The sequence below is a fragment of the Sinocyclocheilus rhinocerous genome, unplaced genomic scaffold, assembly GCF_001515625.1.
Source record: "Sinocyclocheilus rhinocerous isolate Xijiao unplaced genomic scaffold, SAMN03320098_v1.1 scaffold303, whole genome shotgun sequence".
Taxonomy (NCBI): Eukaryota; Metazoa; Chordata; class Actinopteri; order Cypriniformes; family Cyprinidae; genus Sinocyclocheilus; species Sinocyclocheilus rhinocerous.
Genome location: NW_015656152.1, coordinates 1557319 through 1573291, shown reverse-complemented (window position 1 = coordinate 1573291; position 15973 = coordinate 1557319). Strand labels below are relative to the sequence as shown.

General features: G+C 34.0%; 1 protein-coding gene and 1 pseudogene across 2 annotated transcripts in view; one reads left to right on the top strand and one right to left on the bottom strand.

The window, feature by feature from the left end:
• LOC107719384 (exostosin-like 3) overlaps positions 1-10543 on the top strand; it is a 32482-nt gene extending 21939 nt beyond the window's left edge. Inside the window, exons 4-6 of one of the 2 annotated variants that reach the window (XM_016526795.1) lie at positions 1452-1596; positions 1887-2015; positions 10352-10543. In XM_016526795.1, coding sequence (XP_016382281.1) covers positions 1452-1596; positions 1887-2015; positions 10352-10393 — 316 coding nt within the window. In that variant the 3' untranslated portion in view covers positions 10394-10543. Of the gene's footprint in view, positions 1-1451; positions 1597-1886; positions 2016-3526; positions 4377-10351 lie in introns of those variants that run through there. The other variant, XM_016526794.1, reaches the window with a different exon arrangement.
• Positions 10544-11360: 817 nt separating this feature from the next.
• Positions 11361-15973, bottom strand: part of LOC107719420 (integrator complex subunit 9-like) — a 7500-nt pseudogene continuing 2887 nt past the window's right edge.

Here is a 15973-nt window from a genome sequence, read left to right as displayed (position 1 = left end):
AGTACAGCGATAAAGCTTGAAAGATCAAAGACAATTTTTAATATAACTCCGACTGGATTCGTCTGAAAGAAGAAAGTCATATACACCTAGGATGCATCGGGGGTGAGTAAAAAAACAGCCTAATTTTCATTTTTGGGTGAACTAACCCTTTAAGTATGTTTAGGAAAAATAAATTCAGTTTTATGAAGCAAGGAAAGCAAAATATTTCTATTGGAGAGACCGTGTAAGCCGATCTGTTTTCTCACCTCAGTCTGTATGTTTTAAGCATACCATTTTAGATAAAATTACAGTGTGATCCAAAGATGTGAAAAGTGTTTTCAAATGCACATGAACATCTGTATGCCCATTTAAATGTATTTGTGAAGAAAGCGAGAACTGTTGTGGAGTGTTCCTGCAGGGTTTTTGCATTCAGTCATGTGATGTTGAGAGTTTAAGCCAACAGCTGCAGATTCAGTTGTTGGTTTGAGGAATTTAAAGCATCTGATCTGATAAAGTCCATGACAGTTGAAGAAAACCCTGTGCTTCCCTCCTGTGTACTTCCATGTTTATTCACATGTTTAGTCATTGGGAAGATGAGCTGATAGCGGGAGCTTTAGATTTGATTTAGCTTGCGCTGGTTTATTTTTCTTTTTCGTCTGTTTGTTTTGGGGTAAAAATGGTCACGTCAAGAATCTTTACACGCTGAACACTAATAATGTTCCCGATATATTTTGGTGTCTTAGCATTAGGGAATTGGTCAGGATGGTAAACATTTTTTTTTATTATTATTAGGTTGCCATTATAATCGAACCATTGCTAAACAGTTATTATGATTGATGTGTAAGTCTATTTTATGTGAGGTCTTTGACAATATTTAGGCCTAAATTTTATTTGGATTACACAATTTTAACATAAACTAATAAACTTAATGTGATGCATATGTGTCAGTCATACTGTCAATGAAACAGGAAAGGTTTCTACATGAATATGGCATAGTTTATTATTAACTATTTGAATCTATTTGATTTTATTAAATTACTTAATCAATTTATTCAATTCAAATTTTCATAATGCATTTATTCAAATTTCTTAGAATCAACATAAATCTGTTGTAAAAATATTTAAATATTTTCAGTTAAAAAGTATGAATTTTGTTAAAATATGGCTAGCTGAGAAATAAACAATATTCAATTAGCTAAAATGAATGAGATTGAAAATTGATTTACTGATGATAAATATATAAACTTGTTTGTGTATTGAGTTTTTGTTAAAACTGTAATCCAAATGGATGAAAAATGTATATGTATTTTAAATATATAAATATTAAATTACTTAATTATTATTATTTATTTATTTTGTATTTATTTATTTTTAGAGCATATATTGCTAAGAAACTTACCAAGTGCTGTTCAGTGATTATTAAAATCACCGGTTTGGATCATTCCCATTTCTTTCTCTTCCTTCGCTCCCAGGGTGTGGCGGGAGGCCAGAGACCGGATTGTGGGATTCCCAGGAAGGTTCCATGCCTGGGATGTAAATCACCAGTCTTGGCTCTACAATTCCAACTACTCCTGCGAGCTCTCCATGGTGCTGACGGGTGCAGCCTTCTTCCACAAGGTGAAGCTTTGCCCGCTTTGACACTTCCAGAGCCTGATCATGCCACAAATAGACACCAGGCTTATGTAGGTTTACCCAGATAACACCAGGAAATGGTTTAGTTAGTTAAAAACAATGTTGCTTCTAAGTATATTGTTGTTCAAGACGCAGTGCTTCATTTTCCAGATGGATAAGTTAACAGCACAACATGTTTCATTTATGAGCATTGCTGTGCAACATCATGGTACATTTGAAGTGCTTTGGCTCTCTTGCGTTCATTTTTTATTAAAATCCATAATTCCTCTCCTCAGTATTACGCATACCTCTATTCGTACGTCATGCCTCAAGCCATACGTGACATGGTGGATGAGTACATCAACTGTGAGGATATCGCCATGAACTTCCTTGTGTCTCATATCACTCGCAAACCCCCCATCAAGGTCAGTGGGCTGTTACTTGAAACATGTTATTTCAAGCCTTTTGGGGCTTTTGTCATTTGTGATTTCAGGTTCTTGCTCAGACATGCCATTTTTGGATATGAATAATGTGAATAATGAATAGTATAATAATGTTAATCAAGACAATACATTCTGTTTCCATCACTCTGGGTAGCCCCGCCCACAGAGAAATCTAATTGGTTCAAATCTTTTCTCCACCTAACTGTGTTTTGAACTTTGAATATGGCCTTATTGGCTTTTATTTTGTCACCGTGCAGCACTTCCAGTCAGGACAAAAAAACAGTTTATTTTTAACTTGGTTACAACACAGTGTTACATTTTAATTATCTGGCTCAAATTTAAATATGTTGCCATTGATAAATCTCTCTTTATCATGAACATAACATACCATGGTCATATTTCACCCCCAAATCAAAAGAAAAATCAATAAAATTGAATATAAAATTAAACACTATATAAAATAGAATATAAAGAAATTTAAAGGAAATATATAATGTAATATAAAGAATATGATTGAAGAAAATTAAGTTTATTTTCAGCAGTATTAGGCTTTTTTTTCATTTAATTTCCCCCTTTATTAGTATTTAAACCTAAAATAATTATATTGTTTAAATTGTATTTATATATCACAATAATATTGTGTTGCCTAAATTGCTGTAATACAAAAATTGGAATCTAATAACAACCATCGAGAAAGGCAAACAAAAAAATTTAATTGTGGGAAAAAGTTCTGGAATGAATAACAATAAAATTTCAACAAATAAATAAATATTTCAAAAATCTTTTTTTTTTCTTATGCCAAAATGTATTTCTTTCTTTTTTGTTTGATTTGGGGGTGAAATATGACCTGGAAATTGTAAGATTCTCCTGTTATCATTTTGCAGCCACAATTTTGTGGTTATTGTGCACTATAAAAGAAATGAAATGTCTAGGAAGTTTCCAGACAGAGCACACTACTTCCAGTTTTACTCGTGTATGTTACAATAAATTGATTTCAGTGGGATTATTCAGTAGGATTTCAGTTTTAGCTTTTAGCTCAAGTCCATTGACTGAAGCATCGGGACGGCCATGAATTAACGGTGTAATGAAATTTGATGAATTTTCTCTCTCCGTCTGTTGCTGTCTCGTCAGATTAAACACATCAATTACATTTGTTTTTGTTGTCACGAAGAAGCCAACCAGATTGCATTGAGAAAACAGGCTAAACAAATGAAAAAGATGATATTGTGGTGTGAAGTTAATAAGTCTGTCGTCTTTATATGGAGAGATTGATTTAATGGAATAATTCACTTAAAACTGTAAGTCAGTTACTCATTCTCATGTTGTTTTAAACCAGTATTACTATCCGAAGGAAGGACAAAAGCATCATAAAAGTAGTTCATGCAAACTTTTGCCCTACATTCCAAGTCTTCTCAAGTTGTGTGATAGATTGTGTGAGGAACTGACTGAAATCGAAGTCATAAATCTGTTTTTCATGACGTTCCCCCTCTCAGGTGACATCACGTTGGACCTTCCGCTGTCCCGGCTGTCCACAGGCTCTTTCGCACGACGATTCACACTTCCACGAGCGTCACAAGTGCATCAACTTCTTTGTAAAAGTCTATGGATACATGCCGCTGTTATACACTCAGTTCAGAGTGGACTCGGTACTCTTCAAGACGCGGTTGCCCCACGACAAGACGAAGTGCTTTAAATTCATTTAGCGGATCGGGGAACTGTAAAGCACAGACGGAGCGCGGACGCGGGACGGTCTCTCTCTGGGAACGTGAAGGGAACTAAAGCTTTCTTGTAAATATCGGAGAATTTTACTTTGAGCTCGTCTTCCTTGAAGTCAAGGGAGAACAATTAGAGAACGAGCGATTACCGTCAGGCGTTTTTAACGCTGTGCGTGATTCATCAGCAACCACTACAGATTTTATTTGCACCACTTTTCATGGGACGTCTGGGACAGCGAAGTCAAACGATATACTGACTGAACATACAGTTATGGACCGATGGAGGCTGCTTTTGATGACATATCTGAGAATTATGGGAGAGTCGGAAGTGTGTAAATGATACGTGTTATTTTTACTTTGCATATACTCGTTTGAAACGCACTGATGGTCATGTTTTGTTTAGTTTTTTTCTTGTGTGTGCTTTTGTGCACGTGTGAATGGCTGCGTGTGTTGTTCTGTAGGTTGACGGTGACTAAGCGTCATTAAACCCCGTCAAATGTTTGTTGATCATCAGTAAGAATAGCACAAGATATCAAACATAACTGCATCGGAATAGCACCAAATCAAGCTGTTACACGTTCTCATGTCCGTCACAATCATACAAGAAAACAAAAAGTCTGTATGTAACCTGTTCAGTACTTGTTTAGTTTTTTTCTTGTGTGTGCTTTTGTGCACGTGTGAATGGCTGCGTGTGTTGTTCTGTAGGTTGACGGTGACTAAGCGTCATTAAACCCCGTCAAATGTTTGTTGATCATCAGTAAGAATAGCACAAGATATCAAACATAACTGCATCGGAATAGCACCAAATCAAGCTGTTACACGTTCTCATGTCTGTCACAATCATACAAGAAAACAAAAAGTCTGTATGTAAACTGTTCAGTACACTTGTGGAATAACCGATCCATCTTAACGCCTTTTGCTGGATAATCACATCTGTTTGTGGCGACTGGCTCGTGTGTTGTGTGTCATTTTAATAAGGTTGAATGATTTCATAGGTGACAATTGAAAAAAGAAATATCCAGGTCATATTTAATCATATTTTACACAAGGAAAAAGGATTTTTTTGTCAAATGTGACAATTTTCATGAATTACAGCACCCAAATTCTCATTTCGTAATGCAAAAATACATAATTAATGTACTTTGCCTAATGCAAAATATAGCTTTTCAATATATATATTTTTTTTATTTGGATTTGCGTGACAATTAAGCACATTACTATCAGTTCTCATTATTATAATCCAAAAAAATCTGTCATTACTGTAATGCACATTATTTTTTTTTATTTTTTTTTCTATTTACATAATATGCTAAATTCAATACAACAAATATTACTTATGACATATAAAAAAATATACATAATTTGTTTTGTTTTTTTTGTGAGATTTTTAGGGTTAAATGTGCTTTTTTTTTTTTTTTTTTTTGTCAAAATCTGGTCCTGAAATAATTTGTCTTAATTTTCCTTCAAGCACAATATTATTTCTTATTTATTCCTTACTTCCTTTTGATTTTGTGGTGAAATGTGACCTGGACATGTTCTTGACAGCTTCATGTGCGAATGTGTTTGTGTGTCCGCTGATTATCTGTTAAACACGTGTGACTGCAAACGGCAGTGACGGGACGTGCAGTAGTTGCTCTTTCCTCTGTAAACGGTACGTGTCTCTGTTCTGTGGCAGGATGTTAACAACCTGACAAATCTGAGATGCCTTTGAGAACGCTGAGCTTGACTATTTCTGTCTGGTGGTTAATTCATGATGGCTGTCCTGACATGTTTGACAGGTACATTTAGGAAAATGGCTCTGCAATTGTAAATTAATGAGTTTTATTTAAAAAAACAAAACAAAAGTGGCTCTGTTCCCCTTAGAATAGGAATATGAATGATTAAAAAATTTTTTTATTTTTTTTTGTTACATGCTGCCCTTGTTTTGTATTGTGTATAAATCTATTGAACAGGCTTTAATGTTTTATTATTATTTGTAATTATTGTGAAGACCGTATGGCCTTTGGTATTGGACAGGAACTGACCGTACATAAACTATTGGTAGTAAAGTGTTAAATGCCAGCAAACTTGATAACTGACAACTTCTTCAACCACACTAATAAACCAGCCAGTGTCATCATCTTTCATTATGGTGAAGGTCTCAATCAGTTTTTATGAAATGAATGATTCACAAAAGGATTTGTCATTATTCAGTGTTCATGGAATTTTGCAATACGTTTTATTGTGTTTGTGTTCATTGAGGAACAGGATCAGGAAATTGCAAACTGGAATCAAACTAACAACTCTGACAGTAAAACGGGACGGGGTTGGGATCTCTGTAGTTTTTACTTAGTGTGTTTTTATTATATTAATTTATCTTTTTAAATTATAAGTAAATCTTTTCATTTATATTTTAATTTTTACTTTCATTTTTTAATATTCTAAATATTAATTATTCTTCTTTATATTAATTAAGTATTATTATATTTATTTTCATTCATTTAAATATGATATTTTAGATCAGATGTGATGTCAGGCAGTACTTTTTTTTGCCCAGAAAGTTGGCAAGAGGTTCTAAATCCATAAATAGAAATCTAGCTGTAGTTATGGTATTCAACAGTCAAAATAAATGAGAGGTGGTGTGAAAATATCTATCTATATAGAAATCTCTCTCTCTCGCTATATATAAACCAAACTTGTGTGAGAGAAATACTGTGTTCAAAAATGTGATATTACAAATTAAATCTGCACAGCTCTAATTTACTTGACCTCACGAATAACAAATTCCAGCCGATTTCATCATTTGTTTGGAGTGGTAAAATGAACCCTTTTCTCCGTAATCACACATTACAGTAATTTAGTGGATTCATTTGCGTAAACAAATGGTTCAGAGTGATGTTCCATTATTCCTGATTCACACATCACTAGTGTGTGCTCGTCTTCGTTTTGACTGTCCATCACGTGTTCCGGTCTGTGGGCTTCAGGGGCCGTGAGCGCAGCTGCTTTGACGGGCCCCGGGCTCAGGCGGGGTCTGCAGTTCAGGAAACACTGCAGTCTCTAATCAAACCCCGGACACGCATCTTTCTGCCTGACATCAGCTGAGGGGCTCTCAAACACATGATGAGAGGCTGAAACGCGGCTGTAAACCAGCCCAGTGTGAAATTAGACCCCTCCCTGTGAAGAAACATCTCGAGCTGCAACCTCATAAACCTTCACAGCAGCATGATTAAAGATGAATGCTGTAAGACACGTTTCTGTTCATCATATTTAACTCCATCTCTATCTAGCCTTCTTTGTAGCATTCTGTAGTGTATACATTGCTCTATATATCATTCTTTCTGTCATCCATTCTATCGTTCTTTCTAACTCGTTCTATCTATCGTTCATTATATTTATAGTTCTTTATAGCACTCCATCATTTTTATATCTATTGTTCTATATATCGTCTTCCGTTCTGTCTGTCATTCTTTCCATTGTTTGTTGTATGTGTCATTCTTTCTATTGTTGATTCTATTGTTCATTCTATGTAGGGCTGGCCGGTATGCCGCTATATATGTCGATAACACGGTATAAAGTGTCTATCGTTTATTTCGCGGTATGCAAATATATCGGCGTAGCTCAGTACTACATAAAAGTTATGTACACCTGACCTAAGAGTGATAAAGAAACATGCATGAATGAGAAAATAAAGAGTGGGACGTGCTAGATGCTAAATAAGCGTTATTAAGCGCAATAAGCAGTGAAAAAGCATGCACAAATTCAAATTTTTTTCGCATCTTATTGCGCTTGAATTATATCAATATGTCCGTCGTGTGGAGTATTCACATAAACACAGTCGGTTATGTGTTAAATAAATGTAAACAGTTGGGTGAAAACCGGATGCTTTTTTTAGTATATTGGTTCCGTGCAGTCGGTCTTAAAGGGACAGCAGCCTAATTTACCTGCTGCTGTCTGTGGCATTAATGTTAATCAAACAACAAAAGACAAAGAGAAAACCACTCACTGCTCTTGACTGAATCACTTTTGGATCTTTAATCATTCATCAGTTCATATCAGAATCAGTTCATATTTGATTCATACAGTGAAGATTATGCAGTGTTTTAGTTATATAGTTGATTATTCAATTTCTGTAGTAGGCCTATTTAAATAAACCTACAGCACTTTAGCTGAAAAACCTATGTTTATTTAATTTGTGTTTTTGTTCTATTCAGGGGTGTCAAACTCAGTTCCTGGAGGGCCGGAGTTCTGCAGAGTTTAGATTCAATTCCATGGTAATGCCATGGTATTCTTTAATGTAGCTTGAAGTGCTATAAAAATACCTTTGCACATGAATATGGTAAACCTTCAGAACGATAGATAGATAGATAGATAGATATTTTGAATGCTAAATAGAAAGAATTATATATATTAATATATATATATACACACAGTATATATATATATATATATATACTGTGTGTATATATATATATTAATATATATAATTCTTTCTATTTAGCATTCAAAATATCTATCTATCTATCTATCTATCGTTCTGAAGGTTTACCATATTCATGTGCAAAGGTATTTTTATAGCACTTCAAGCTACATTAAAGAATACCATGGCATTACCATGGAACATGTCCAAAAAACATATGCCGTTGTTTCTGAATAACCATAATAGTGTCACGATGAGAGTGTTGTCTGCCAGACTAAATACTATTTAGGTTTGGGGTTTGTTAAAATCAATAACCCTAAAATAAGCACTAGTAATAATAATGACACTTGCCTTACCATAAAATCACTGATAATTCATCTCACACAAGCACTGACTAGGGAATACTTGTACTAATGACTTAAACCGGAATAACGACAGGATTTGTGTCCAGACGTGAGGTTTCCCAGCACTCGTGAAAGTAACACATGCAGCTGGATGATATGTTAGGTGTGTGTTTACAGCTCCCGTGAGAGACACACATGATATCAGTGCAGAGAGAGAGATTGTGTTTCAGTCCAAACTCCTCTCAGACCAAGAGTGCTGGATTACATTATGAATGTAAAAAACTAGGTTGAGGTTCATATTCATTGTCTTGAACTTTTGACTGTGGCCCCAAAATGTATTCAGACACTGAAGTCACTTAGAAAAGTCTGAATGTCGTTACATTAGATACTGAATGTCTGCTTACTTTTCTCTTCACTAAAGTAACTTTCCTTCATCATGTTTGAAGTCTCGTCTTTTGAAGGTGTGTCGTGACATGTTGTCAAGTATGGTGTCCCATACTCAGAAGTTGTGCTCTGCATTTCACCCATCCAAGTGCACACACACACACACCGTGAACACACACCCAGAGCAGTGGGCAGACATTTATGCCGTGGCGCCCAGGGATTTATGAAGTCGGTTTTCAAATTCACTCAGCAGTCATAATTTAAAAATATTTATATGCTGTTATAGCATTTATTAACATTATGGATAGGATTTTATTTATTTATTTATCTTATTTTATTTTTATTTGGTATTTTTATGTGCTTTTGTCGTTTTTATTATTTTTTCAAATATATTTCTATTTTTACTTCTACAAAGGGAAGCCTTTTGGATTTTTCAGCTAAAAGCCACCATTTTTCCTGGTTTGAATGAGGAATTAGATTTAACTCCATATTTGTGAAATGATTTTCAGTACGTTTATTGTTATTATTATCAAGATATATATATATTATTTTTTTTGTATATGTGATTACACTTCGAAATTGTTAATGATGCTATTGGTCCCCCCTGTAATGAGTATTTTGGTTTCTCCCATTTCTATTGAGCAACTGATTATATCTACACCTGTGACTAATTTTGTACTTGACACACTCTGAGGAAGGCTGGATGGCCGAAATGCATCAGTGTGCAGTGTAGCTAATCAAGCTCTTACTAGGCATAGAAACTTCCAGTCAGGTGTGTTGAGGCAAGCAGTGTTGCCAATTTAGCTACTTTGTAGCTAGATTTAGCGACTTCCCCGCCCCTTTTGAGACTTTTTTCAAAAGTTTAGGAACAAATATAGCAACTTCTTGGACAAACCTTATCTAAGTTCTCATCTTGCCCACTGATCTACGTTCATCTTTATATAGATCAGTGAATTTGCCATTGTGATGTCATCTAGTGACATTTAGCTACCAGTTTTAGCTACTTTCAATTGAAAGCAGTTGGCAACACTGAGTGTTCTAGTCATTTTTAATGTTTCTAGAGTGAGCCATGTTTGAATAAAGGCTTTTTTTAACATTTTGGAACTGGAAGAAGTGCCTTGGATCCGTAGTTTCTGTAGATATATTTCTATTTTGCTTTAATTTATTTATTTTATTTTTTCAGTTTGATTAATTTTAGTATTTCAATTTAAATTTGTTTTATTTCAGTTAGTTGCCATGGCAGCATTTCTCATGTTCATTTAAGTGTTTCATCTAATAATTCTATTTTGTTTTAGCTTATTTTAACTTAATTTCAATTAATGAAAATGATTTGTAATAATTTTATTTTAGTATTTTACTAAATTAGATTAGTATTTTAGTAATCTTACTACTTCACCTTATTTCAGTTGCCATGGCAACATTTCTAATTAAAATTTTTTTTTTATCAAATAGTTATATTTTATTTCCACTTTATTTCAGTGCGCAGAGGAAGTACAGGTGATGCTCATCACATTAATTTAATTTAATTTTAATTTATACATGAACTATCAGCATCACCCACTAACCACAAACAAACCACACTGACCGTCTTCATTTTCAACACGTCATCTGTTGTTTTAGCAGGTCAATCCTTGAACAGTGAGCTTGAGATTTCCTTCATAATAAATGCGGTTTAACTCCTATAATCCTCAAGCTATTGCATAAGAGATGATATGGAGTAAGTGTGGAGGTGGAGGCCGCTGACACAGAGAGGTAAGCAGCTGCTTGTACACTTCCTTTAGTGAATTAAATGATTTGTTGGGCTCGCTCTTCATTATCTTACATGTAGGAGCTTCATGTTGTTGTTATCTAATGCAGTGACATTCAGGCAGTTTAAAACCGTTTCTGTAGACGCACTTCTCCGAGTCAAAGGTCATCGGTAGAGTATAACCCTTATTTATCATTACATGATTTAAAACAAGCTTTTAGTGTTCATGAGAAATGATGTAAGATAAGTGAGAAATCTCATTAATCAAAGCATGACTGAAAGTGGATAATCTATCCTATATCTTAAGTATGTTTTGACTATGCAAAAGGTATAATGTGTGGCCAGTGCTATTTTAGTTTAAATGACATACAGTACTATTGTAATTTTTGTTCATATTTAAATATTTTTTTAATATATTTTCGATTTCCTTTTCATTTTAAAGTTTTTGTAATTTTTAATGGCATTTTTTTAAATTGCATTTTCTTTTTTCTCTTTTTTTTTAAGTGTTTTTGGTCAGGTTAACTATAATAATCCTGTGTATCTTTTATATGCTGTACTGTTGTATTTTTGTTCATATTTATTTTTTTAAATATTTCCCATTTCACTTTAATTTTAGTTTCAGTCATTTTTAATTGCAAATTTAAAAAAAATATATATTTCCATTTTTTTATTCATTATTACTTATAATTTGTTTATTTATTTATTTGTGTTTTAGTTAACTATAATAACCCAGTGTGTGGTTATTATCTTTTATTCTGCGATTTGTTAAATGTAACAACATTGCCAAGGCATCTGAATTAATGATTTAATTCACTGAAAATCCCACAAACTTAAAGCATTTAAAAAATCCTGCATTTATAATCTCAACTCTGACATCTGATGCTACTGAAACAATCAAGAAAAAAATTTCTTGATGATGTGTGTGGCGTCTTCCTCCAGCTGGATGAGCACATCCTCCGCCTGCAGGTGAAGAATGTGCCCGTCTGCCGTCTCCTCCACCTTCACCTCCGTGATGCCGTTCTGCGAGCAGAGATTCAACACAATCATCCATTCATTCAGCATAATGGGTTGTTTCACGTACTATTTTTGTTTTAATATAAGGCAGTACATCCTGTGCTTGTTATTGTTAAAGGGGTCATATGCGATTTCAATTTTTCCTTTCTCTTTGGAGTGTTACAAGCTCTTGGTGCATAAAGAAGATCTGTAAAGTTGCAAAGACTAAAGTCTCAAATCCAAAGAGATATTCTTTATAAAAGTTAAGAGTCAACCACGCCTACCTAAAACGGCTCGTTCTAACACGCCCCCACATACCTATAATGTTCTTTTTAGCAGCATCATATGACCCCTTTAACTAAAACAAACTATTAAAAATCGTTTTTGGTAATTGAAATAAGGGTGAAATAAAATAATACATAAATATTCAATGAAAAACGTAAACTTTAAAATTGGAAATGTTGCCCTGGCAACTAACTGTAACTTTTATTCTCGCTGTAGTATTGTTGCTGCCGCCGCTGCCGTCATGTCGTGAAGGCGCTGTGTGTTTCGCAGTGTAGTGTAGTGCTTGTTGTTTGTCATTGCTCCGATCACAAGAAAAAAAAAAATCTATAGCTATCTATATACATACAATAATACAATATCATTGGGATACTATTATAGTTTTATTAATATTTTGAATTAGTTTTTATTTTTATATGTTCATGTTAATTTTAGTTAAAGTAATTTTTGTCATTTTTATTGTTTTTTTTAATAATAAGTATAAATACAATAATAATAAAATAATAATAGTAATGATACAACCCAACTGAGATACTATTATAGTTTTATTCATATTCTGAATTAGTTTTTATTTTTATATTTTCTGTTTTCATTTTAATTGTAGCTAATTTTAGTAATTTAGTTTGTCATTTTTATTAGTTTTTTTTATTTATACATCTATACAGTTTTCATTGATTTTTATTTCAGTTTTAGTTTTAGTTATTTTAGTACATCAGAGTAAACTGAAAATGAGATTTTTTTTTCAGTTGAAATCTATTTCAAGTGACAACAATATGGTTTTGTTTTTAGTTTTAGTTAACATATTTACACACTAATAAAAACAATGAAAATATAAAAATAAAAGCTAATTCAAAATATTAATAAATATTATAATAGTATATAAATATTACTAAAATATCACTGCTTTGAACTTGGCAACTCGGTTATCATTGACAATTCTCATTATTAAAATTTTCTCAGTATTAATTGTGTATTGCAATTTGTGACTCGACTTTACTTGGTCTTGGCCAGTTGAATTACTAGAGAGCTGTAAGTGATGTTATTACTCCAGCACAACGCTCAATACACGTCTCAAAGTTCATCTGGGGATTGATTAGGTTTGATTGGCTCATTCCAGTTTATCCGAGCGGTTTATTTGTTGAAGAGCATCAGGCTCATCTGAGCGTTGGCTCTCAGGTTGATGGTTAATGGTGGAGATCTGGGACGCTTTACGACGGGATAACAGCTGCGGTCGAACCAACAGACTCTCGGCGGGACATTCAGCAGCATCATTCTGTGCTTCCTGAGAGCTTCAGAACGCTCAAATGTGTGTGAGAGGATGAGATCATAATCACACACATGAGCTCTCCATTCCATTTCCATTTATACCGCGATATTACTGTAAAATCAGAATTTGTTTTTGTGTTTTGCTGAAATGTGATTGCTAAGGTGTTGTTATGTGGTTGCTAGGGTGTTGAGGATGGTTGCCAGGACATTGCTTAAGTGTTCTGAGTTTTTGTTACGTTACTATGCAGTTGCTAGGCCATTGTTATGGCATTTCGCCTGTTGCTAGGTGGTTGCTAGGGTGTTTTGTGTTTTCAACTGAAATAAAATAAGTTGAAGTACTAAAATTATTAAAACTAAACTATAAACAATTAAAACTGAAATAAAATAGCAAAATATAAATATTTAAAAAAAGAAACACGAATAAAAATGATATAAGCAAACAACAAAATTACTAAAAACCGAACTAAAATTAATATGAAAACAGAAAATCTAAAAATAAAAGCTAATTTAAAATATAAATAAATATTACAATAGTATGCAAGTAATACCAAAATAGTAAATATATATATATATATTAGATACAAAATATTACATAGAAATATTAGATCTAAAACTGACATAAAATCAAAGTGAAATAATTGCAAAAAAGCAAATTACAAAAAAATTAACCTAAGCTAAAATTAAAATGAAAAATATAAAAACAAAATTTTATTCAAATTATGCATAAATACTATAATTGTATACAAGCAATACTAAAATAGTAATACTAAAATAAAAAAAGTATATTATGCACTCATATTTTTGCAGTTTTTAATTTTTTTACACTTACAATATAATGAGCTCACTTCATAAAATTGGTATTTATTTTTATGAATTAGGCCGTGTGTCCACCAAAGTGTTTTTAGCCAGCTGAAAACGCCCAGCTGTGAGCGCTCGAGAGGGTTTTTTTTCACTTGAGACGCTTTGGTTGCTATGATACTGAATGTCCACAGAAGTAATGTGGCAGACGCATCGTGAACTAAATGTTGCAAGCATTATTTTTCATATCAATATTCGTAGTAGTCCGGGAATCCCATCTGGTACAAACAAGAATACTCGGAGACGAGCAGCATTAACGTCTCCTCCACTGTTGCTTAGTCGTAGTATGAGCAGAATGTGTTGGTCGGAGTGCTATTAGTCCCGCCCCTCCTCCACTGTGATTGGACGGCTGACTAAAAAGTGACAGTGATGAGCGCTGCGTTTTACCCAAAGATGAACATTCTTCAGCTCTCGGTGGACACGCGGCCTTAAACTAGTGGACCCACAAGTATTGGGAACTAACTTCATAAATGCACAGAATGAAGTTCAATCTGAGAAAACAGTTCTGTGCTGATGATGCATGATCAATTGCAATGACATTCAAACATTTATGTGTGTATCCACATAATTTTCCTGTCCATCCAAACTAACAGCTTTCCTGCTAATAAGCTGGAATAAGTATCTTCCGCACATCTGCATCATCAGCACTAAAGCAGCACTTCTTCGAGAAGCTCACAAAGTCACCTTGAGCACCTTCCTTTACAATCAGTAGAGAAATTCATTTCGCTTCCAGATTAATTAGCATGTAATCGATGTTCCGGACGCCTGCAGAAGTGCTGCCAGAATCTGCCGTTTGGGATTTGACCTTTCCCTGCATGTTAATGGCGCTCGTTCTCGCAGGAACGCTGGATCTCTCTCGTTTAGTTCATGAACAATGTGTTTACCGCTGCTGGCGCAGATCTCTGTGTCTGTGGGTGGTACGGGTTGAATTACCTCTGTCAGGTGTGCGGTTCTCTTTCTGTGCCCCGGGACGTCACGCAGACCGTATTTCACAGGTGAAAGCGACTACAGACACTCTGAGAGTCATTCGTCAAACTCTTGTCCCGGCTTGACTTTAACCTCCAGCACTTTGAACTCTGTTCAACCCTCTTCACACGTGAGCGTACAGAACGAGTGTGTGTCGTACCTTGTGCAGCATGGCCAGGAAAGGCTCCAGAGGAACCGCCCCGCTCAGCAGAGGATTGGGCTTCAGGACCTCCGGTGGATCCTCCATCACCCTCTTCCTCTTCTTACTGGGCGGCACTGGAGCGGGTTTGGGCACCGGCTACAAAACACACACACACACGTAAATAAGGCCTGAGACTCACACAAGGATGTAAATGCAAATCTAGTTACACAGATGTCTGAAGACACTTGTGTAAAGTGTTTCTGTCCTTCAAGGGCTGTATTCTATACAACATTATGCATATTTTTCTCTCAATTCCTCTTATGATGTTAGTGGTGAAGCTGCTGAATTGGCCTTGAGAGCAGTGAGCAAGAATGAAGCGAAAAGCCTTGCTTTTTGTTCGGATAAAAAAAAAAAACTATGTTGATAAATTAGTATTTTTGTTAGTTACTTTAATTATTTTAAATAGTTATATAATTATCTTTATATTAGTATCTTTATATTATTATCAATTATTATTTTATACGTTTTGTTCTTTGTTATTTACAATACTCACATGAACCTTTCTTTATTTTCTATCATGATTGTGAAAAAAGCCTTGCTTTAAAAAAAACAAACAAACAAAAAAAAAACTACTTTTTGTTTGGAATATAAAACGATGCTAATAAAATTGTATTTTAATTATATAATTTTTTTTATATATTATCATTATCATCATCGATTATTATCTTATCATTTTTGTTCTTTGTTATTTACAATACCAACATGAAAATTTTCTTTCATGTTTTTTTTGTTTGTTTGGATTATAAAACTATGCCATAAAATTGTATTTTAATTATTGAATCTTAAT